This window comes from Opisthocomus hoazin, chromosome 11 (genome assembly GCF_030867145.1).
Source record: "Opisthocomus hoazin isolate bOpiHoa1 chromosome 11, bOpiHoa1.hap1, whole genome shotgun sequence".
NCBI classification, from domain to species: Eukaryota; Metazoa; Chordata; class Aves; order Opisthocomiformes; family Opisthocomidae; genus Opisthocomus; species Opisthocomus hoazin.
In genome coordinates, this window is record NC_134424.1 from 15,580,001 (window position 1) to 15,606,152 (window position 26,152).

Below are 26,152 nucleotides of genomic sequence, written 5' to 3' on the forward strand. Positions count from 1 at the left end.
AAACACAGTTTTAGCCAGTCTTGTTTAAAAATAAAAGCATAAAATTTACTATCTTAAGCCTTAAAAATAATTGTCATATGAAATTACAGTGAGATGACCATCGTCCTGCAGATTTTTGTTGAAGTGGCATTTTCCAGCACAATAAACCCAAGCTAGTATAATTCACAAAGACTGTTTTGGAATGAAAAAAAACATTTTAAAAAAGCACATTTAATCACTATCTATTATTTTAACTTTTCCATTACAGTAGTGTACTGCATTCCTAGAGTACACACAAGAAGTTTGTGGTTATTCATAGAAGCTTTCAATTATCTTGTGTTTTGGGAAACATTAACAAAGAAGAGGATGCTGACATGGGAGACAAACTAATGCTACCAGATGTCTATTATTTAATCTAAAATATTTTACACACATCTGAATTTAAAAAATCCATTTTAACCTAGCCTCTTCTGTCATTATGTCCAGGAAAAAAAAAATACACTTACCTTTTGCTGTTAGATCAGAGTGCCACCAACTGCATACATTAAATTCCACAAGGAACCTAAATAAATCATTACAGTTTTCATATTATCCCACAGAATGTTTTCAGAACACTAAACTGGCAGTAGTTTGATACTATTAATCCTATTTTAAATAAAAGGTAACACAGGACACAGCTAGTCACTTTACTAGCATAACTCTGGGATTATCAACTACTGCTATTCTCATATTTTCACCGAGGTGTATCTTACCACTGAGAATTTATTCTGAAAGTAACCCCATCAATAAATAATAGATGTACCTATTATTAATTTTGATTATTGATCTTATTTGAAGCGTCCATTAAAATTCTCAGTGCATGGCAACATACAGTTTTTTTGCTGCTGAACCCTATTGAGCATTATTTCTTCATTATGTAGGGTATTTTGACTCTCTAGTAAAACAGCACAGGATTATAACTGTCCTGAGTACAGTACAGAAGTACACATTAAATTCTTTCTTGTATTAATTATGGAACTAAAATAATAAAATTAATCTATTTCTAGGAGCAGAAAAGACTGATTAACTAGTGTCTAATCAACTCTAACCAGACGTGTAGAGAATGCATTTTCCCACAAAATCATACTGCAATTTACTTTGAAGAATGGTCTGAAATGTGTCAGTCTATTGGTTATTGTAAATGTAAAGACTGTGAAGCCAACATCCAGTTTATCAGATGGACACAAAACTACAATACTTCTAAACACAGAAAGTTTCTGGAAATTTCTGAAGCTATTACAGCATCATAGTCTCATTTTAACATTATTTCTTTCCCTGATATTTACTCCGAAAGCTGCATTTAACATCAACCTCTGCCCTCTGGCAATAGTCATTCAGTTAATTCTCAACTCTTATTCCAAACGTTGATGAAAACTCATATAATTTATCATCAAAACAAAATGACTGCAAGAAAAAATTAGTTCTATTTCAATAAAGATAAAATTTACTTAAATCTGCAACTCTGCCCTCTGATAAGAACCATAATAAAAAGATACAGTTTAATACTACAAGATACATTTAAAGGCTTCCTCTTCTCCATATGATATTTTCTGTGATTTCTTAGGCAATCTCTCTTAAGGGCAATGCTCATTATGTATTAACTTGAAATGTTAGGAGAATTAGGCCAGGTAAAAAAATTAAGCAACATCCAGAGTATCTGGCATATACTGTAGAAGGTCCATCTTACAGAAATTCGTGAAGTGACAAACAAAACAGTGAATCATTACAACAGCTTGCTATATTGACAACAGCCCACCCAAGCAGCATTACAAACAGCCAGACATTTACGTAAAATTTAACAGCAACCACAATAATAAAATTGGTTTGTACATTGTGATCTGCTAGACTTCCTAAGCAAAGACATATGGATATAAGTGAAGACCATGAATAATGCAAAAAGTGCAACTGTGTATTCATATGGCCAAAATTTTTTCTCAGATTTTAATGATGCAAAATTGGAAAGCAAAAAAATAACAAATACTAACAAATATATTTAAAATCACATCACAGAAGCAGCACAATGTATGTAAAAGGCAAAAAGTACAAATATTCAGTAAGTATTCAAAAGCAAAAATATTCATTCATTCATACAAATATTCATTAAGTTCTTGATAAAATTTACTTACAAGACAAGCTCAGTCATAATCCATTTTACTGCAGCAAAGAAGGCATTATAAGGCTGAAGAGAAGCAACTCATTTAATAAAAAAGCAAAACATGGAGTATTTATTTCTTAACTGAATTCTTCATGTAAAGACTATGTTATGGATATTCAAATGCATGGGTAGCATGAGAAAAAGAATAGTAACTTTTTATTATGAAGAAGCAAGTATCATATTGAATATCAAAATACACAGTAATGAAATTTCCTTTTATTGTGGTTGGCCATATACACAGATTATCAGTTCGAAAAGGAAGGTTTTTGCAAATGATTCTTAAATATTTAACCTCTAGGGGTTCCTATTTCCCAGGCTATTGCTGGAGGAGCAGCTCTGTTAGATAATATGAGCTTTTCTTAGGCTGCAATTCACAGACTTGCCTCTCTATAATGTAAGTCTCTATCCATTATCTCAGTCTAATTAGGCTAGAAAAAGCTTCTGAGGTTTCAATTTACCTAAATGAAGTTATCTGTGTCATACTGAAGGCCCAGTTGTAAGCATGTTAAGGAGTTTTTAAGATTCTTCCCTCCTCCCTCTGTTTTTCTGGATCATAACAAATACAGCAAATAATTTGAAATTCCTGTGTTGACAGTACTTCTACTACGTTTTCAATATTTTATTTCTGAAAATAATGTCAATAGGATTACTCTTTTATGAAAGAATCTCAGGCAGAAACATCAGTTTCCATAAAGCTGAAAAGGAATCTATCCTTGTGTCACTCATTTGTGCTAGGGTCTCCCAGTTGCATAAAATTTTGCAAATTTATTAGATTCCATATCAACAGAGTATTTTAGCACATGTAAGAAGTCATACCACTTTAAGAGCATTACTCAGATATCTAAATTCATGTTTAACCATCCTGAATCTGCACCTGACTGAAGCAGTGCCTTTTTGCACAGCAGTAACTGGCAAAGTTTTCAGAGACCACAAAGAGTATCTCTGCACAGGGCTGATAACTCACAGAGCCAAGGAACCAGTGTCAGTCGGCGGCATGACAGGCTGAAACAGCAAGTCAGCAGAATGCATAATGCCCGAGACAGTAAAGATTTTCTCCTACTAAGGACTGGCTTAGAGGAAAAGATAAAAAGCTACAAGTCTTTCCTAGAGATGAAACAAAAACAAAATTGCAGCCTGTGGGACATCTTATTTATTTTACTTCCAAATCAGAAAACCTGAAATTTCACACCCAAGTAATTAACTTTGTTGCATATTTTTGTTTTTATAATTCCAAATAATTTAGCGTAAAATAATCTATTTATTATAATTTATGAACAATACATATTTAATGTAAAATATACTATGTATAAAACTATTTTAATGAGAACTAAAATAAAATTTTTAAACTTACTATATCTGAAAAAAATTCAATAATGTGAATAGAAAATAAGCAAAATAATTTGTTTTGACATTTTAGCGGAAAAATATTTCATTACATTGATATAAATGCATTCTCTTTAAATGTGATTTTACTAAGACAACCTTTTTCACTCCAAGACTGTTCCTTCAAAAACTGCAAGAGTTTTATTCTCTCTGCGTATCTAAACCATCGCTGAGAGCCAAAGGAATTGAGCTGGGTGACTCTGTGGCACTGGTATATTTGCAACAAAGTGATTCTGTGGAGAGTTATCTAGGATTTGAATAAATTTAAACAAGAAAATATGGTAAATAACAAAGTATCTGGATATTCTTTAAGAAGAAATCCTATACTGGTAAAGAAAAGGACCAGAAGATCTATAAATCTAGTCCGTCCTTAATTTATCACTTTAGTCCCACAGCCTAAAAAGCTATGATAGAAAGAGGGCTTCCAGCCCTGACACCTCCTTTCCACAACTTTGGCAGAATGCTGTGACAGATCCTTTAGCAGTCATACAGTCTTTGATGCCTGTGCTCCACTCCTACGCTGTTTAAAATACGAACTTTTTAAAGGGTCTCCATCTTGGCCCTGTATCTATTCCTGTATTTGTAATACCATAATTGTTGAAAGGAAGGATAAATGTTTGTTAACAAACATTTTGCTTATGTAGAAACTGTACTGAATACTGCCTAATAATCTGATCTATAGGTACAAAACTGGGCATAAAACCAGGAATAAAAAAATACTTTTGAGGAATCTAGTCCTAGTTGTTTTTAATGCAAATTCTCTTTATGCTTTCTTGGTAGTCATGGTTATTAGAAGTGACTGAATCAACTGGAAAATAATAAAATGATTAAAGCTCTGCCCATCTTTCACGCTGAATATCACAAAAACTCACTTGAGGTTTAAAGAAGAGTTTGGCTACCTTTAAAAAAATAAAGAAAGAACATGCTCGCCATGTCTCAGTGTATCCACAACAGTTGCAGAGTTTTTTCTCTGCCTGGACAAAAATTAGAATAGTGAAAATCTCTTGGATTAAAGCCCACTCGTAAGAGAGAAATACTTCAGCTCTACATGCTGGGTGCTTAGGCAGACTGAGATGAAGCCCCAAGCCTTGGGATGGAAGGTTGTTGCTAAGAGTTGTAATATATTCTAAATTTTTTCATGCAAATGTGATTCACAGCATCCTGTTCTAGTTCACTGATAATTTAAGTCTCATTGTACAGCCTCATACTTATTATGTCAAGATAGTATTTTTTCAGGTTCAGGCTTTAGCGGATAACAGACTGGTAAGTGCAGTAAATCCAAATCTGCAAGATTTGAAAAACAAAGTGTCATATATATGTAAATTGAAATGTCCCAAAATGCACATGATTATTAAACCATAGAAACTACATATAGATATTTGGAAGTTTCCAGAACTTTGATATTTACTCAATAGCTTAACTATGTGTAGGCTTATTTTTTCTAGCTATATCCCTGTGCATTTAAAAAACCTATCAGATAACTTTTCCAGACTGGTAAAATTGCAAAAGTGTTTTGCTTCTGTCTTTATATAAGAATTTTTCATGCTGATACTGCAATATATTTGTTAAAAAGGTCCTTTCTAATATACAAAACCTATACTTTATCTAATACCTTATCAGTTCTGATAGATTATTACAGTAATAAGTAAAAACATATACACAATTATAAAATACCCTTGGGGTTATTATCTAGATACATGATTTAGCAACAAGGAAGTATTGCCCTTGCAAGACCCAGCTTGACTCTAATCAGGTCTTGCAGAGGGACAGGGTTTGTATTCAGATCTGATTGCAAGACAAGGGTTTAGATGCATGGAAATTCTACTTTAAACGACATCAACTTTAAATATTAATGAAAAAAAATGTGATAATGTCACTGACTTTCATGCCTTGCCAATGAACCAATCCTTTCATATTAAAAAAAAATCAATTTTTAATTTGCATTATATTTCTGCATTCTTGTAGGTGTTTACACACAGAAAAGGCATATGTGATTCTAGTCCCCCAAATAAAGCACAATCTGTTGCCAAATTTACAAAGTCCTAAGAAGGAAGATTCATGTGGTGCAAAGAACATTCTGACAGAACCTCAGAAATGGCAGCCCAGCATTAAAAATGATTGTGTAAGTATGTGAACTCGAAAATGCTTAACACTTTGCATTTGTTTATAATGAACCATTCCTTGTATGCAGGAGGATAAACGCAAGAGCTGTAAACATTCCAAATAAAAACAATGGGCTTACAACGGCCATGAGATATTTGCAACAATTATCTTTGATGATTGCATGGAAAGGTGCTCAGAAAATTTACTATACTTACGTCCAGTAAGCTATGGGCACTGTCGCTACTCTCTTTGTTTGTTCTACACATGGCCTGGTAGTCATAAAGTGTAATTCTACAGAGAAGAACAGAAAACTGCTTGACTAAAATAAGAAAACACAGTAGAATAAAAATGATGATATGAACAGTCTGCCCACAAAGTAAACAGGAAAATAAAAATTGTAACAGCAGCAGGGAAAAGACGGAAAGGGATCATTAAAATACAGGTTACACAAAGGAGAATAAAGGTAAGAAACACTGTGAAAACTCTGTAAATATTTCATCAGACTACAGAACAAAGCAAAAGCATAGCTGGGAGAAACCAGGGAAGATACACATACAGTGTAACACACAATGACATAAACAATACGAGGAGGAAGAGAATACACATTCAACATGATGCTTAAACAATTGGTTCTGGACTGAGATCAACACATTTAGCCCCAGAAAGTGAAAGAAGCTATGCATTTGAGGGGCTCTGCATAACAGACCACGCCTGAACTCCACTAAAGGAAAAAGACATTTCTACAGTTCTCAGCGCACAACTGATTTGTAAAAACGTGTTTCTTCCAAAGAAGAGAGAGGCAAAACTTCAGTGTATTCACAGTCCAGATAATTGAAGCAGGATGGGTTTACTTTTGCTTCTTTTCATGAGGGCAAAATTTTCCATGTCAAGTACCTGCTGTAATCAACATATGCTAGAAGCCTCCTCAGATGCATAGTAAACAGAGAAATTTCTTTATGCTGGTGATGTTACTCATCATTGATACACTTCAGAGATCTAAATGTAAAATCCAGAACTCAGAGATAGCATATGGAATTGTGATTATTTCTCTAAATCTGTCTGTCCATAGAACAATTAATTAACTATATCCATCCACATAAAAAGCATTTAACATCTATAGCAGATGTAAAGAATCTTTAGCTGATAAGTTGCAACAAGCGTAAATATATAAAAGTTACTAGTATTATTTGTACATATCCATTTGACTTTTGCATCATCGGAGGGACAGAGGAACACAATTGGACATAGATGATTTATAGATGTATGAGATGGGACTTCAATGTTTTGCAATGTGTGCCTTGCTTCTAAGTGAAGAGGAAAAGAGAGCACACAAATTCGCCTACAGAAAGGATGTCCCAGAAGCTGCCAAAAACAGGTCATGAAATGCATTCAGCATCACCATGAGGCATTCTGCACTGCATGCCATGAAACTTTGCAACCCGTACCAATAAAATGTCATCATCCATTGTGGTAGAAACCATATATAATTTTTCTGATCTAATTTTGTGACAGCAACCATCACTAAAAGCTTCTTTCTCATGCCTATATTTTCTTTTTGGCTTACAGGCAAAATATCTAATACATTGGATCTCGCAGCTTCAACTAAACAATTAGTACATGGTCATACTGCTTACTTTAGTAATTTTATCTTATATTCAGAATAGAAATGGCTAGGAAGCCATTGTTTTGTGGACTGGCAGAGAGAGGCACATGGTAGACAAACGTATAACTAGAGACCTAAACATGGGTGTAAGTTGAACACTGACCATATCTGGCAGAATCACGCCCACAGCCAGATCCGCGCACACAGATCTGCCAAGACAAACAGAGCAGTACATGGTGTAAGCTGTGCTGCCTGTGTGGCATGCAGTAATACACCACTTTCCCTAGCTTTGTTGTTTCCTTTATTTTTTCCCCCCTTTAACCATGGTCAGAATCCAGCCCTTGTAAGGTAATCTCTACAGCTCAGCTTTTCTAGTCCTGGTTGACTTGACTATTTTATTCCTCTAGATCCAAGGACCATGTTGCATGTCCACTTGGAACTCCTAGTGATCGCGGCAAGCGACAAGTGCAGACAAGGGCAGCTTACAGATGTTAATGTGCTCTCTGCAGAGTAGTCAAGGAATTCTATATGGATGAAATGGTCCCATCCTGCTTCATTCAATACCTAGTGTTACAAGTAGAATAGCATTCAGTTTTGTCTTTAGTCTTTGTAAAAGGGTTTTTCAGTATAATAAGTTTGGTGACCATTTGTTTGGTGTTTGAAAGCACAATCAAATACTCAACTTTCACTTTCATACACCAGAACTTCATCAGCCTGTGGACTTCATTATTCTGATCAGAAGTGTTAATCAAATACTATTATATTGTGTCATGTGAAATATCCGTTACAATTTGAATTTCACTTCAAATATTGGAAAAAGCCTTTCCACCCCCAATATTTGTTCTTATATTACATTTATTCTGTAATTATTACATTGTAATAGATGTAATAGTCTCTTTAAATGCTCAAAGATAAAAAGTCATTAGAAAATTTAAATACGTACTTACACAAATAATCAGAAATATAATTAATATTGCGTCCCAACATGCTACATTATATTTTATTGTAGACTGTCTTATTGTATTGTAGGGAGTATACAACAAGCTAAGATTGTATTACAAGCAAGAGGAACAAAAATATTAAAATGTATGTAGTAAAAAACCCCTTCATTTAACAGGGAAAGAAATACTAAACTTTAGAGTGACGGCAGAAGAGAAGAGTTATAATAAACAACCTCAAAATCATTGTGGAACACTGCAGAAATATTGTTTGGAAATGCTTGAATATCATCTGTGGATGATATTGCAAAGAGTTTAGTTTTAGTAAATACATTTGTATATGTTTCCAGTATGAAGATTCTGGTTCAGGAACAAACGAGAAAACACATAGTGTATCCAGGTCAAAAAACCACAAGGAGCAAATCCTTAGAAAGCTACATGGCAGACATAGATTTCTTAACCAAAGCCTGGAATGAGTTCTGGTTTTTGAACAATGTATGCCCATCTCATTAAATTTCAAATCAAGCAGGTTCAACATCTATCTAAAAGTTTATAAAGATGATTCAAACAACTATAACACAGGACGTGCAAAAAATACCAGCGGCAGCATTATTGCCAAACGATCTTAAAGGACCCAATTCTTCCACACTGAAAACAAACAGGAATTTTGCAATACACTTCAAAGATCAGTGGATTAAGCCCATAACCACGCTGAAATGTGAATACTGTATCATACTGAATCAATTCTGGACTCTCTGTCACTATGAATAACATTAAAGCTCAGTATAAAAGGATTCCAAGGCATTCACAAATTCAAATCCAGTTTTGTTTTATTTCTATGCTTGTAAATGTAATAGGAAGGTAAAAGCCTTCCACAGCCCTATTCCTTATAAAGGCATTATAGTATTTGTAGTCAAAAGAGTGGCCTGAGACATTGTGTGCTTCTGTGTTCAGGTGTCATTTCCAGAGTGTTATTTTCTAGCTAATATCTTTCTGAGATTTTTAGAAAATAAGCTTTCTTCTCACCCAGACAGACTTAAGTCACTGTTGCATAAAGTTTCCAGCTTACCCTTTTTGAAGTGATTCTATTTCAGTTTTAAATAACCATTTGCAGCCAACTGTATCCTTTTCAACTGACTATAGTTAGTGAACATAATTGCCTGCTTCCCACGATCTAATTTTAAGTCCATCTATATGCCCAGGTCCATGCTATGTATTACAGCATCTCACAGGACATTTTTGCTGTTGCTACGGATAATGTGCTTGAGACTTTCAGACACCACCATGCTGTTAACTGCCCATATTTCCACACCTGGTCACTGAAATCTACAGAGCAATTGTTTTCAGCACCAGTCACAGGACAAACACGGACTATGTGCAATCATCTTTACCTAAAGGAAAACAACAAAATCTAAACGTGCACCTCCCTTGCGTATAACTTCAGGGGCCAAATACATTTTAGTGAAAACCTTTTTATTGTCAATTTCCTGATACAGTAAATTCCAGTCTTGTACTTTGCAAAGTACTTAAAATTGAATAATAATCTGGTTCAAGAAAATTAAACTTCTAAGACCTACCAGCAGCACAGGCTATATTAACAAATGTACTCTATTGGTCTCTGCTAGATTTTCAGCACACCTATGGATTTCTACTCAGTAGTGTAAAATACCATCACTGACAATTATAACAGCTGAAAGATCTTTAATACATAAAATTTCAAATGTTTTGTCACCAGTTCAACATTTGGGGATTTTCATATTATGTGAAAGAATAATAAGCTTCTTACCATGGAAGTAAATGTCAAGTCCATTAAAAAAAAAACAAAGGAGCTGCTCCAAAAACCAAGCATAAGAAGCTAATGATACAGGAAGCCCTAATTATTGACACTATGCTTTACTCAGTAGTCTACATAAAAATTCATGGTGACTACAGCTCTCTCATGGTGGAAGGATGTTCATTAACTCAGACACAAGACTCACAGTCTGTCAGGCATTCTTGCAAAGAGGGGAAGGAGGGACAGTTGAATGGTGTGATGAGTTAACTAGTTTCTAAAGTCTAGAGAGGGTCCTTGTGGGGATGTAGCAGGACACTGTCAGAAATCTCAAGTCTTGCTCTTCTGGGTCTCCCACTTCTATTAACAGACAGATTATTAGTGTTCAGAAGCTGTCAGACTAATACCTTTCACCACCAAGACAATCAATGAAAAGCATAAGTATAAATTACAGCATTTTGACAAAACAAATTTGTCATCACATATCTTTGCCTTTGTTGGTCAGCTATTGCCACTTGCCAAGGTGCTTGAAAACATAATGTGTAAAAACTACAACTGAACCTGTATTTCCAGCATACAGAATAACAACTTATTTACATGGCACACATGCCTGGGTTTCTCCTTAAGTGGGTAAAATGATTCCCATACACTGATACACTATATTAAATTAGTGGTAATATTTACAGAGACATAAACTCTAACTACGCCCAAACCCAGTTTTAAGACATTAATTTTAGATGTCACATAGACAAAATACGAGCAGAAAACATACCACACAGCAGTGCGGGAGTTTCAGAGCACAGGTACCAGATGCACATCTGGTAAATGCAAAAAAAAAAAAAAAAAAAATCAGAACAAGGCTCTTCTTGTTGGTAACGACAAGAGGGAAGTGACAGATATTGTTTGGTTCTTCTGTATCTACTTGTAAACCTGTACTAGACAGTCTGCTGTATCAGTCTGCCTTTCTGACAGGTATTTCTTTGTTGAAAATGGAATGTCATTCTTCATGGCCGTACAATTACATATTATTCATTTAGAAATTGAAGATTAAGGGTGCAGGCCTCATACATCCTCTGCAGTGCACACGCCAGCTAATATAGAAGATGGTTATTGGAAATAGTCTGCTCATTTTCCTACCTTGAATGTCTTCTGCCTGCCCATACAAAAACTGCCTATTTATCTACCTGACTATTTTTTGTGGTATTTATGCCACAAACATGGCATATATTTTGAGCTTACTTTTTCTTTTGTTCAATAAATCATCAATAAAGACAGAAATTTTTTATAAAATGAGAACTGCTACATTGTAGAACTGCTAAATCACAGTTGCATTTGTCCAATACCAAATCCACTAACTCAAATTTGAATTGTTCATTCAGTCTACCACTGATCTTCTCCAAAGTATACATCTACATTCAGAAACACTGCCAAATTAACAGAAGGCCAAATCAATGACTAAAAATCCACAAGAAAATAAACACAATTTTTAAACATAATTGTCCATTTAACACCTTCACAAAAAATTTAAGAATATCTTATTAAAATGAATGCTCAAATAAGAAGGAGTGGCCTAAATTAAACAGTAGAATATCCTTCATTTGGAGGCTGTGCTTCCTCAGTGGAAATTAATATCCTCTTGATGAGCATCTAGTTACTGTTTTCATGATTTGGCTTTAAGAATAGTCTGCTCTTTCTAAATAGCTTAGTAAAGAGTTCTGAATTTTTTTATAATCTTATAACCTGGAGGCAAAACATTTGTTAGGTTTTGCTTACAGACAGATGAAAGTCTGCCTTCATGTGCATGCATGTGGAGAACACAGGTGAAGGATTTGGACTGTACCTTGCCGTAAGGGCACAGACAGTATACATCATTACTAAGAAGCATGTAAGTAAAGATAAGGAAACAGAGCAAGAAAACTGAGGAACAAGAGCTCTGAAAGCAACAAGAACTTATTAGCATGAGCCTTAGGATCTGGGAAAGCTGAAATTCCGGGGTGCACGATTTCAGTCAAATATCCTCACAACCTGATTAAATACCAAAGCACAGATTCTTCTTCAGAGGCCAGGAGGATGCCTGGTGGAAACACAACTGTTAAGAGCAAATGATGCTGCTTCCCTATTTGTCTTATAGAATCGCTTGGTTTTCCTCCTACTGGAAAGGATGAAAGTATTTTGAAGTCAAGAATATTTAATTTTCTCTTACAGATTTAAGTTCATTTCTTTCGGGATCTCTTTGCCCCCGTAGCCCTTAATTATTCTAATGTTAACGTGCTTTTTTCAGATTTTCTTCCTTTGAGCAGTTGAATCTATTTTTTCACTGTTTTTATATAAACAAAGTGCTGAGGAAATTATAAAGAAACTTTTTTCTAAGTTATGTGAAGCAGACACTTTTCCACAAGCACGTCCTAGTTTATTTAATAATAAATTGAAATTATATTTAAATTAGTTAACTGTGTGCAATACTTAGATATAAGATAAATATCATTTTGCTAAATGAAATCATAGAACATGTCACGTTGCTGTGAAGGCACTGATATAACTTTTCTCCCTAAATATAAAATTCATAAACTAAGAAAATATACATACATACATACACACACATTATTCAAAGGAAGTACTGAGTTTGAAGAAATTGAGGAGGGAAGGAGGTATTTAAGTTCACTTTAAAAAATAAACAGAGAACACAAAAATTGAATTTCATCCTGCTGCAGCTTGAAAAGAAATAGTCAGCAGCAAACAACCCCCTTTTGTTTAACACTTCCAGCTCAAACTTAAAAAGGACTTCTATATCCCTCCAAATTAGCGGTAGTTGAGAGAACACACAAAGGGTTATTTCATTACTTTTGTTGATGGAGAGCCTGAAAGCTGGCAAGAATCAGGAAGGTGGCAGCACGTATCTGCACTGCCACTCCAGTTCTTGGTGCAAAAGCGAGAAAGGACTCCCGTCCCCACGGTTACTGGGGATGTTGGCAAGCTCTAGTTTAATCTTACAAAGATCAGGCACTGCAGAACCACCTGCCTCTAAACTAAACGAAAAATGAGCAAGACCAGACCAAACAGGGCGAAGCCATATAATTCACTTGCTAAATGGTAAATGCCATAGAAGCAGCAAATTGCAAGAAAGAATCGCTCTGGATATTATCAGAATAAAAGGCTAAAGAACAGAGCTTGCTCTCTGATTTTGTCTCCATGGTAAGAGCAGCAATGACAAGTATAGTGCATGCAATATCTCTATTGTTGTGCTCTCAGGGAAATGGTATGGTAATAGATTTTGCCACTGCATTATTCAGTGCTTTTTTTCTTTATTTCCTATCCCATATAAAATAAATTTTGGAAAAGCAAAACACGACCCCGCCCAAACAAATCAGTAATCTTAAAAATATGGTAAATGTGCCTGACCATTTTTCATGAGAGCCAGCAAAGATTTCTTCTTCATATTGCTAAAATAATTTATTTTAAAGGCCTCATCTAGCACAGCTCTAAGACTGTTTTGTGGGGTTTTTTTGTTGTTGCACAGAGCTATCTGCTGTACAGCAGGAAAAGTAGGTGGCTCATTTAGTGCAATTACACCACTTTGATTTTCCCCCATTTTTAATTGATTGGCAATGGCCAGTTTATTGTGTTTAAATCATCAGCTCACTGTGTTTACATTTTCTTTTGCATGCAGCTCAGTAGCACTGAGCTAGTGACTTCATTATCTGTAGCTCCCTCGAAGCTCAAGACCAGTAAAATCATAAGCCAATGATCCACGCCCAATTGGCACCCACCGCAGTTTAGATGGAATACTTGAGCCATGCAGTCTTTGTTTTCTCAATGGCGGTGCCTACTACTATCAATTGTTCAGTAGATATTCTGTTTTAAATACTTTGCTAGGCAGGACAAAACCATATTGGGACAAATTAAAGCATTATCCCTTGATTTTGACAGTATGTTTTTGCTTGCACTAAAAAAAAAAGCTTCATCTCTTGTATAAACTAATCTTTTCATTATAGATCCCAATCTATAAATATGTATTACTTCACTTCCTTTTACAACATTTGTTAAGAATGTAGTGCTAAAAACAAAAAGGTTGCCACCCTCAGAAAACTAGGATTTGGGATCATTCAATGAATGCTAGATCTTTCCATTTCAGGTCAGTCATTTATGGGGAGTGGTATTCAGCTATAATGCACAGAGGCAGCACGGAAAGCTTTCTGCCCTTGAGAGCTGGTTTACCAAGTAAGCACACAAACCATGTGTTTTGAGAGCGTCTGTATACACCCTCACAAGTAATAACTAAATTCAGTGGTTGATGAGATTAGTGATGTGTCTTTTTTTTAATACTAGAAATGCACAGGAAAATAAAAGGGAAAAGCATAATATATATGATCAGCACTTCTCTCATGCTGTAAGAGGACAAAGGATTAAGGAACAGTTCTTAGACCATGTGAAAGCCATGAAGACTCCAGTGTTGAGTCACAGGTTAAAGGGAAAAGTTCTTTCTTACCTCCCCAGGATGCATAATTTATTTCAAAGGACAACACATAAAATCACTATTAGTTTTTATTGTCATGATAGTAAGACCAGGTCAACAGTCACAAGAACGTTCAAAGTTCAGTTAGCACGTGAGTGAAAATGAATTACCAGCACAACGTTCTCTCCCTTTAACAGTAGGGCATTTTGCACTGGCTAGTTTGAGCAATCTCCAACTTTTCACAGGTCAAAATGTTTAATGTTGCATCAACAATTTGCTTTACAACCATTTAAAACTGTTCAGTAGTAGATATGGCCCAATCCCTTTTCCCCTTGAGCATAATGGGAAGAGAAGAGGCACACAGTTTTAGCACCGTAGTCAAATAAATCATCCTTTTAACAAGGACCTCACTGTAGGCTGTCTCCAATACTTTAACATTCAATGTTCATGGCATAGAGTTATACTCATATGTAAAAGAGGTATAGATGAGAATCCAGCCACATTGCCAGTCTTGGCCTTCTTTTACACGACTTCGGGTTTACTTTATTTCATTTTGTTGTTACAACATTCTTTTAAGAGATAGAAAGTTGAGTTAATTCATACCTCTTAAAGGACCCCATTGTTAGTAACTTGTTCATCACAGCTCCTTCAACCTCCCCAAAAAAGTAGCCAGTCTATAAGGGGAAAATGCAAGAAATTACCAGAAGTGTAGACAAATGCAAACCAATGCTGGATGCAATTTAAACTGGCATATTCTAGGATCTGACATGAGTGGCTTTGACAGTTACATAGATAGGTTTTCAGGACTACTGCTACATACAAACTGAAGAGGAATTCACAGTCATGGCAAGTCATATAGATTACATTACTACCCCTGAGCAGATGTGAGAGCTTAAACAATATATTGAGGTACATTATACAACATCTAATGTCAGAAATAAAAGCCATCCAACCCTAAAGCTTGTAAAGAAAACACACTAATCTGATCACAAGCCCTTGTGATTAAAATGTTACTCAAAAAAGATATAAACAGGTTGTGAGAGGATTTCATAAACAGTCATTCAAAAGCATTGTTTATAATTCCTGCATGACCTGTTTAAGGAGCTGGAACAGTACATTTCATCAATCCTATAAATTTTAACTCCTTTCAGAGTCATTTCATACTTAAAACCACTCAGCCTAATGAATTACTCATTTTGTCCTTGTTCAGTAGATATGGACTAATAAAAATAAATCTCTGTTGAGAAAACAAACATTAATGTTATGAATTTGGTATGTAATATGGAAGTGACTCCACCATCCACAGCCATTCACATGACAGTCGAAAATCTTACATGTACAGCATTTTTCTAGTTTGGGACGACATTTTTTTATTTTAGAGCCTGAACTCCCAGAAGGATTTGGTATGTTCTCTGCATTGTTTAAAGGGAGAAATCCCACAATTTATGGGGGGGAAAGGGCACTACACTCTCAAATTGCATGGATTCCATAGGTTTTGCATGAACTAAACCCCAATTCCATTACAAGGAACTTAGCTGACCTCAAGTATGCACCTGGGAGTGTGCAAGCAGAAAAGTTACAGCCCCAGCCAAAAAAAGGCATTCCTCCACCTAAAATGCAAGTATTGCCTTTTTTTTTCACTCAGGGGAAACTTGGAACATTTTCCAAAACATGCGGGTGTGTTAAGTCTCCTAGAAACAAGGGGAACATTTGTAGCTTATATAACTAAAAATACTAGCTTCAATAGCCCTAGCTGACTGATGAAGAAAGATTATCCTCACTGTTGGAGAGGCAGTCAATGTCAAAAAGCCCAAACCATAAATGACTAGTATAACCTTAGACAGTAATAAACCTGATTTATCAAGTTGTGCTTCAGTCTTATAAAGATAGCTCAGCGACAGTTCTCTCCACAAAAGCTCCATTTGTAAACGCTAGTTCTCCTCCAAAGCAGTAACACCCATATTATAATTATTTCTGAATATATTCGGATTTACTTGCAATTCAGATGAAGAATTATGCTGCCCTTGAACAAGATTCTTTGGGCAGTTCAGGTCATTTTTAGGAAGTATGCAGAAAAACAGTGCTGAAGCAACCCCAGACAGGTGAGCAACAGATAATGCGTCATCCCACTTCCTTACCCCTCCTCTATTCACAATAAATATAGAGTGTATACATACACACACATAAAAAAATAAACACATATTATTGTAATTATCAATATCTTATTGTAACATTATATAAACACAGAGACAACTTTATTGTCCATCTCAGGCAGCTGTAACTAAAAAATGAGATCATAACACATTTCTAGCCTAGCTCTGTCTGGTCCAACAGTTGTCCTCACTATATTCTTCACAGGAATATGTAACGGTATCAGGTAACCTACCAAAGGAAAAAATCTCTTCTGAATCACATGTATTGGCTGTAGCCCACTATCAACTAGCAAATCAGTTACACGAGTCGCAACTAAGTGCCAGAGAATAACAACAACAGGGGGAATAATGCGACAAAAACGTTTTGAACATATAAAAATTATTCCAAAATGAGTGTTTTTCTTAGGTCATTGCTCCACTAAGTAGAAAATACAGATTTGATAGATACAAGCGAAAAAAACCCCAAACAGCTGCTTCTAACATAGTGCAGCTGATATTTAAGCAATGTTACATTTTTAGTTCATGTCACTTTTTGGGTATATCCTAGAATGATATTCATAACATCATTGACATTCTACAGGGATGGAAGCAATAAATTTAAGGAAGTAAAACAAAATAATTGATTTCAGTGCTCAGCTTTGCACATAAGAGGATGTATCATGAAGAATGACTATTGCATGACAGTACAGCATGCTTAACAGTTAATGTTCTAGTACACATTGGAAGGATCACAGTTTCAGAAAAATTGTATTTCCCTTGTTTCGTACGTGCTAATAGACCTTTCAAAGTCTCAACCAAAATGGAGCAAGGGAGACAGGGATCACAAGGAAAGGTAGAATTACTTTTGCACTATGCAAAGGTGAAAAATATCTCCATCTTTTTACTTCCAGAAGTGTCAGATTTAATGTTGCAATAATTCAAGCTTTTAATTTAAAAGCAAAATGCTCAGTTTGGCTTCTTTTTTGCCATTCACTTTGAGTTTTTTATCTCCTCTCCTGTCACTCTTCCAAGTCATCCAGAGCTCTTTCCAATAGCTGTTTACCGGTAACCAACCTAGTCATAACAAATTTAATTAGCCTGAGGGCTAAGTAAAAGTGTGGACATTCCTATTGACAATCCCAACACATAAAAGAAATTCAACTTCAGACAGTTCTGGCATAATTGGGGGCACCATTCCAGCAGTTTTCAGTCAAAGGTTAATGAGAATGGTGTTAGTTCCTTCTTTTTTTTTTGCAGAATTGAGCAATTACACATTAATTTTTCAATAATTTTCCATGAAGACAAATAAAATTAATGTTTTGAATGATCTTCTCATTAATCATGATCCTTGTCCTCTCTATTGTGATGCTGAGTGGTTTGATTTAATCCCTCAATGAATGTAACCCCCTTCAGCAAACAAACTCCTCAGCTAATAGTTCTGCAAGATTTCATTATCTCCAGTTTGAATGCAAAAGCTCTGTGTTCCCAGCGTCCTCCCTCCCTCCCCAACCTTCCAACCTTTCCATGTGGCGAAAGTGCCACAGAGAATCTTTTTCTTCTTGAGGTAAAAATGTCTTAGAGAAGACAGACACTTGTGCAGCAAAAAAAACCCCTTTAAGAGAACATTTATGAGTTTAAGAGCAGACCCTGCCCCAATGGGAGATGGAAACCAAGCTCCTGTGAGAAACAACTTACATACTTTGTTGAAGGCATATTTTAAATTTTGTGTTACTAATTCCTTAACATTTTAAGATAGAGGCCTATTTAAGAAACAAGTAATTTCATATGAATATATTACATGAGAAGATTGAGTAAAAATCTTCCACTTGCCTGTCTATAGTCTTCAGACACTAAAATAAATCCATTGTTATCTATTAGGTAACAGTTGATTGCCTGAAAAATAATAAAATACAATTTAAATTTTTTTTTTAGGATATAGCAATAAATTAATTACTTTACACTAATTCCAAGAGACTTCTAAATGGGTAAAACTTTCACACTGTTATACCAGCTTACATAACTTCTAAGAAAATGTAGTCTCAACTAACGGGATGTCATCTGATTTAATTTTTATGCATTTGTTTCATGCAAAACAAAACAAAGATGTGTACAGAAAGGGAGGATATAATTATAAACAAACACAAAAAGAACAAGGTCAGTGTTTTTATAATATATTCTTAAAAGTTTTCCTTATAACTAAGTTTGCAATGGCATAGAAGTTTTCTGCTCTTGATGGCTTCTCCTGTGTTTGGAGAAAAATATCAGCACAATGTCATTACACAAATGATGTACTAATGAAAACACAGTGTCAGCCTGGAGGACCAACAGGGGACCAGGTAATATTTTTTAATTTGTTCATTGGGGGATGGGGTCAGAAACTTCTGTAAAAGAGGCCCCACAGGTCTCCTAAAGGTTTTCAAATTGTGTTTTTAATTGGGAACTGGATTTAGAGGTAGGACTGTTAGCTTTTCGTAGGTCAGACGTATAAACTGTATAAAAGAAGGTAAACCCAAATAGGTGCTTCCCTCCACACATGCATGCACTATTTTAACCTCAAGTGAATTAGTTGCTACAGGCAAAGTTTTAATTACTGCGCTTCAGAGTTTAAACATAAGGTTCAACTCAAACCTTGATATAACCAGTTTCTCTTCAGTATTGCCAAATACCTACCTCAGCATTAAATCCTTAATGTACTTCTATTGTTGGTCTAAAACAGCAAACATTTTATCATTGTTTCTTGAATTTTCTGTGACATTTGTGTAAAAAAAAAAAAACAACCCATAGGATGGCTTCCAACATAGGACTCATTATGGGTTTGTTTTTAATTCAAAACCTCTCCTGATGTAAATAGACTCCACAGAGACATGATAAAATATGCTTTCTGCTACAGTGTGCACATCCAGCAAAATCGCTCTGCTGTTTTAGAGAGGAAGCATTTCCATGTAGTAGTAGTTGTGCAAGACATTGTGAAAATGCAGTCTGATTCTCATTCTGGGCGCATATTAGTGCTGTTCTGTGGGGCTGAAGAAGAGGAGAGATTTGCAGAAATGCTGACTTGAAGTTCAGTTTTGAACAAAGCAAAGCAGCCCACATTAGGCAAAAGTTTGGAATGATAATCATTTGCTAACACGAATGCAAGATATTAATTCTAACAGGGGAACTTCAGCTACAGATACCCCCACTGACAAAAAACATGTCAAAAAGCAAGCAAAACCAACTCACTTCCAACCTTTGATCTGCTAGAAAGCCAAAACTTGGGAAATGCAATGTGAAAAGCTGATGATGCTGGCAAAGAATTGAGTAGAGCTAGTGCATTTAGAAGAGGCAGCTGCTTAACCTCAATGGTGTGTGAAGGGTGGAATTTCAGAAGCAGACCATAACACCAGAACACTGCTCTCCCCAAAGTCAATCATAAACCTCCCACTAACTTTATTAGGAGAAGAGCTAAGTCAACAAAGAGCTCTTTTGAGGATACATATTTGCAGTCCTCATGCATGAAAGATTAATCTAAAGGTAGTGCTTCAGAAACAATCTTTCTCCACAGTATAGGAAATAAATAAAAGTAGTTAAGCTGGACAAGAAAGAATATAGGCTTAATTTCATAGTTTATGGATTATACACAGTTGGGAAAACACTGGCTTGATTCAAGAATTAGTGGCCATGTCTCAAATCTCTAAGCCATAGTCACTCACTAGCATTGTTCAGAATTTAAAAAGATAAAAAAACAGGACATGATGTTTTAGCATTATTATTGGAAACAGGCAATACACGTTAAGTGGAATCTGTATCTTTCTGGAGGAATGTGAAGATAAGAGGGTTTATATTTCAATCCATTGTGGAAACGTTAAAAAGGGAAACATATTAATTCAGGACCATTCACCTACCTGCTTGTCAGCAAGATAAATAACTTTCAATATTCAGCACTACATTAAAAGAACAGTTTGTAACTTAAATTTAGCACTTACAAGGGACAGTGGGGTACATTTACTTGTCCAATATATTAGCAAACCTCAAACATAAAATTTCAGACAGAAGATTAATGCATGGGATAATAGCATTTGCATAGACTAGAGCTGTATGAAAGAGGTTTAATTCACATGTTTCACAGGTATTGGAAGTGAACCATCCACAGGTTTGCCCAAAGGTTCAAGTTCAGTGAACTTCAGATTTCAAGGGGAACGTTCCATAGGTGGAGAGTCCCTGAGCTTGTAAAATAGAGTAGGCAGGAAGTCCAGAATAAACACAGTAAGAATGTTGATGGAGGTCTGAGAACACATTTGAATTACAGTAACTTTCATCAAGTTTAAGTCGTCTATGTATTTTTCACAGTTCCAATATACAATAACAGTAGCAGAATGCAATATCGATTAAGAAATCAAAAATTAAAAAATAAGAAAACAGGCCATTGAAAATAAAATATGAGACATCAGAAAAACAAGAACAAACAAGAAAATTCAAAGCTCTGAAGAAAATAAAAAAGAAAAGAAAAAAGAAAAAAAAAAGGATTTCTAATTAATTGGATGTCGGTATTTTAGAATCAAAAGTACCACACAAAATTCATTCACTAATTCTCTGTAAGGCTATTGTACAACTCTATTTGCATTAATGTCTTAATACTTTTAAATGCTTTAATTAATACCATAACCATTGAGCAGATATTTTCTTGCCATTGAGAAAAGACAACTGTGAAAGTTTACAGACTCAACAGACGAGCTGTGGTACTTGATTGAGTCCTATCAACAGTATAGTTTGACGTTAAAAAAGGTTTGGAATCTCTAAATCACCAAGGTTCACACTATTATCAGATTTCTCCGTATGCTTACCTGGGTCCTGCTGGAGTCAAGTGAAAGTAGCTGAAAAGACTTTAAACTGCTTGTGTTTTCTTGCATATAGATATAATAGCAAAAGAAGTTTGGCATCAATATTTAGCAAAGTATATGACTGTTCCTATTAGCTGCCAATGCGATAAAAAAGAAGAGAGTAGATTGTTTCTGGCTGTGCCCTCTTGGAATCTTCATCAGTGTGTACTTGCTTCTTAACAAGGATGGGCCAAAAACATTTTAATGATAACATGCTTGTTTTGATGAAGTAGTTGGACCCTGTGCAGCAGGAGCATGTTTTACACAAGAAATTATATAATATTACTATTATACCACATAGGATATCACATATGAAGGAAGTAATCTCTGCCCAGTTTTTAATCCCCAAAGCATGGTGGTTTAGGCTAAACAAAGAGGAGATATTATACAGCACACCAACTTTACCCAGACTACCTGCAGTTATACTTCTCAAGGTGGTTGGCTATGACTGGAAACCCACTGATAAAAATATCTAAAGCTGCTGGAAACAATTCAAAGCAAAGCTTGCACATTAAGTCTATAGCAAGCTACAGTAATGGAAGGCCACAAAACCTAGATAATTAACAGTTCTGCAGACCTTCATTTTCAAGATGTCTGACCACTCCTAGGAGAATGGGGTAATAAACATTATGAGCTCACCTTAAGATTGGTTAATATCCAAATGACAGCCTGGAATTTGGGCTAAGTAAGCACTTTCACCCACACCTGGTGGGAATCTGCTTTGTTTTTCATTACTTCATATTTGGAAAAGTTTACTTAATGATAAGAATGATACAAGCTGGAAGAGTCTGTAAGTTCTTATAGTTAGAAATGCAAAAGATATGTTGACTTGTATAGTCTATTTCACTGCCAAAGATGGCATGATCATCGGCCCTTTGTGCTTCCGGTTACTGAAAGTTTTATTTTCTATTATTTATTGCTATCTCTATCGTCCAACTGTTAGATCTCAGGGTCCTAGTAGATGAATTCTAGTTTGTTGTAAGTTTTGCTGATTTGCTATGCTGAAGGAGTTAGTGTTCTACTCTTACAACTCCTAATGTTTTAAGTTGTGCCCTTCTCCCTGGAATGGCTTTTGTGAGCTGAATCTCATATTGAGCAGACATGTGTTTAAAAACTTTTCAATAAAACACATTTCAATGTCACAGTATATGAGGTTATGAAGTAGCATCCTAGAAGTGAGATTGCTAAGATTGATGATGTACCTTTTAAACTTTTTATAAATTAATTTACACAAAAGTAATAAAAAAACAGAAATAACATTTTTTGCCTTAAACAACTAGATAGCCAATACTATAATGGCATATGTTAGAAAGCAGTCCTCAAACACTTTTGTAAACTTTTTTTTTACTACAGCTATTTAAAGTTTTGAACTACCTATCCTCAGGAAAGCCCAAGTCTGCTAACTTTCACTACCAGAAACATCACGCAGTACTTTATGTAACATTTCTTGTTAATTTTTTTATGTCCTCAACAGCCTTGAACAATTGGAAATACATTAACACAGGGCAAACTGTACCTCTGTGATAAGAAGTAGGAGTTTATTTCAAATGCTGGGACAGTTAAGAAGAGACTATAAGAAAAATATGAAGAGACAGCAGAGAAAGAGAAAATAAAGACTTCTGGAATATCACAAATAATATATGTGGGTTCCTGTTGTAAAAAGTAGTGACACAAACTTGTGAGAATTTGACGATATTCAGAACAAATGACTTCAGAGAAAAGAGATGAGAAGGCATTGTTTAAACACCAGAGTTTGCAATGATGGGGATAACTGCTCAGTTTTTCATGGCTTTCTGCGCGTACCGTATGTTCTGCTTTGTGAAACAGGGTGTAAACACTAAAGCTGTGCTTTAAAGACTGCTGACTACCGGCCATACAGATAGCAGCTTTCCTGAAAACAATTAAGCACATATAAAAAACTGAAAAATACTGTATAAAAACTTTAAAACTGTATTAAAAAAAAGTTATCTTACTTAAAAAAAGATTGCATTAGCATGAATTACAGAGCCAAAGAGGCTCTTGTCCTTTATGTATGTTTTGCAGTAGTTCTTTTGGCCACTGTATGAAAAGTATCATACAAATATAGCCCGCAGTTTTTATTTCCAGATGTATGAATTTACATTTTATCATACTTAAATTCACATAGCTTGTTCAAGCACAGTTCATCAGGTGACCCAGATCTCCTCACACCATTCACTCAGTTTAGAGATAACACATAGATGCTATCAGCAATTACTTTGTTTTCTTCTAAATCACTAACTACACATGATACACTCACTATCTCAAACCCAATTCTGATTTTATAGAATCTTCTATGCCTAATTTCTCTCCACATAGCAATACACTCTGTGCTTTATTGACCCCATTTTAATTCATTTAACCTGTGATACATTGGTTGGCTAACCAAAACATCATATAGTATGATGTCAAACGCTTTACAAAAATCTATGCATAAGACGTTAAAAATACTATTTTCACCTAACAAGTTAAACTACATAAAAAGCTACTTCAGCGAGGTCATTAAGCCAAACTGACGAGGGTTACTTCTTTTTTTGTTTCTGAAGCGCTATTAATGCATTAGCTCTGTGTAGATTCAACTCTGAATTCATGTCTAATTCTAATGTGAACATCAGAGTTTACCTTCTAACAGGTACAATAAAGCAGTAAAAAAAAGCCTTAAAACAGCTTCAAACTATTTCCAAAACAGGATTCACAAAGCACAAGTTATCACAACGCATATTTAAGGTATCGGTGTCAACCTTATAATTAAATGGATGTTTATAAGCAGTCATAAAAGAAGCCTCATTACCTAAACAGTATAACATTTAGAAGGTGATTTCAAGATCAGAATGTACAATGAGATGTTCACACTAAATTCATCAACTTTATGTTCTATTGCAACAGACGTATAAGTGAAAAAAAAAATCTGTTAAATACTTACTTCATCATCACAACTTATAGCACATCTGCCATCAAGAGATGCACACTAGAGATGACATAAAAATTAAAAAAAAATTCATTTCTCATTTGATGATTACAAAATATGACATTTTAAAAATCCATATGAACACAATTAAAAAGAAGTTGATATTAATTACATTTTTATCTGACATTAATTGTTCTAAAAATTACTAGCAAATTTTTATACCTGTTCACCAATCCTGTTCTGTTCTTGTCTAGAGAAAGTGCATTCACACTGTAACAATCTCAGCTGTTTTAAACACCGTAATCTCCTCCACGCGTTAGAAGCTTGGAGACCATTCATAGACAAGAATACATGATTTCCCAATATGAGTGATGTAGGATCTGCATTTTAGGGGTTATTTTCTGAAACAGTACAGTTCCAATGTATTCTCAAAATAAGGATGGCATCTCCTAATCTTTGGAAAGTACACGATTATCCTCTCCAATGAGTAAAAATTCTATACACGGAACATTTTAGGCATAGTTTATTAAAGACTACGATACAAACACCAACCATGGTTCAGTAACCTAATTAATTAATCTATGTAACTCCTTATGTATAGGGGTCTAAAATTAATAATCTTTCTACTTGCTTCCATAAATATGGGATCAAGAAACTGGTTTTGGCTATTGAAATCTCTTTTTTGTAATGATGAACTGGAATGTAAATCAGAAAAGCTAGCCACTATATATTTCAAAGACATTGTTTCTTTACAATAGTTTAATTTGTGACAAAAAAAAATGTAGATCATTATCTGCACCGTTAGAAAGCTGTTGTGAAAGAAAATTTCACTTTAAAATATACCTGTCTGCTTGCAGTCCAAAATTTCCGCTGGAAAAATTCAAGTTTCATCTGGATACCTACAGCTAGGAAAGACATAAATTAAAAAAAAAACCCACACGAAATAAAATAAAGCCAGTGTGTTTAATTCCTTCAGAATGATTATCTAAAATTAATCAGAAGGAGAAACATTCTTATAATAAAAAGGAAAAGTAAGCCCTAAAAAAAACCCAACCCACAATAAATTGAAGAGACCACACAGTAATACTTTAAAACCATTTACAGTTTGGTTAAACATGAAGACATTGCTAGAATAATGTGAAGAACACAGAAGGCAAATATAATTAAAATTGTGTATGTCTCCATAATTACAAAAAATACTGTTTTTCAAATTTCAGAAACAAAGAATATTAATGATAATTACTTGGGGTTTTGAATAATAATTCAAGATACTACTGGTTTGTAGTATACATTTCTCACAGACTCACAGAATGGTAGGGGCTGGAAGGGACCTCTGTGGGTCATCTAGTCCAACCCCCCTGCCGAAGCAGGGTCACCTACAGTAGGCTGCACAGGACCTTGTCCAGGCGGGTCTTGAATATCTCCAGGGAAGGAGACTCCACAGCCTCCCTGGGCAGCCTGTTCCAGGGCTCCGTCGCCCTCAGAGGGAAGAAATTCTTCCTCATGTTCAGACGGAACTTCCTCTGCTTCAGTTTGTGCCCATTGCCCCTTGTCCTGTCACTGGGCACCACTGAAAAGAGCTTGGCCCCATCCTCCTGACAGCCACCCTTCAGGTATTTGTAAGCATTTATAAGGTCCCCTCGCAGCCTTCTGTTCTTCAGGCTGAACAAGCCCAGCTCCCTCAGCCTTTCATTGTAGGAGAGATGCTCCAGTCCCCTCACCATCCTCGTAGCCCTCCGCTGGATTCTCTCTAGTAGCTCCTCATCTTTCTTGAATTGGGGAGCCCAGAACTGGACAGAGTACTCCAGATG

General features: G+C 35.3%; 1 protein-coding gene across 5 annotated transcripts in view; it reads right to left on the reverse strand.

Moving 5' to 3' along the window:
* The window catches only part of CACNA2D3 (calcium voltage-gated channel auxiliary subunit alpha2delta 3), a 472,558-nt gene that overhangs the window by 20,916 nt on the left and 425,490 nt on the right, over nucleotides 1-26,152 (reverse strand). For 2 of the 5 annotated variants that reach the window (XM_075432891.1, XM_075432893.1), the window contains 7 exons: nucleotides 25,185-25,246; nucleotides 24,357-24,401; nucleotides 18,387-18,449; nucleotides 15,028-15,098; nucleotides 5,875-5,950; nucleotides 2,145-2,197; nucleotides 486-541 (listed from right to left, as the gene is read on the reverse strand). In XM_075432891.1, coding sequence (XP_075289006.1) covers nucleotides 486-541; nucleotides 2,145-2,197; nucleotides 5,875-5,950; nucleotides 15,028-15,098; nucleotides 18,387-18,449; nucleotides 24,357-24,401; nucleotides 25,185-25,246 — 426 coding nt within the window. Of the gene's footprint in view, nucleotides 1-485; nucleotides 542-2,144; nucleotides 2,198-5,874; nucleotides 5,951-7,425; nucleotides 7,472-10,743; nucleotides 10,790-15,027; nucleotides 15,099-18,386; nucleotides 18,450-24,356; nucleotides 24,402-25,184; nucleotides 25,247-26,152 lie in introns of those variants that run through there. The other 3 variants (XM_075432894.1, XM_075432892.1, XR_012765257.1) reach the window with 3 other exon arrangements.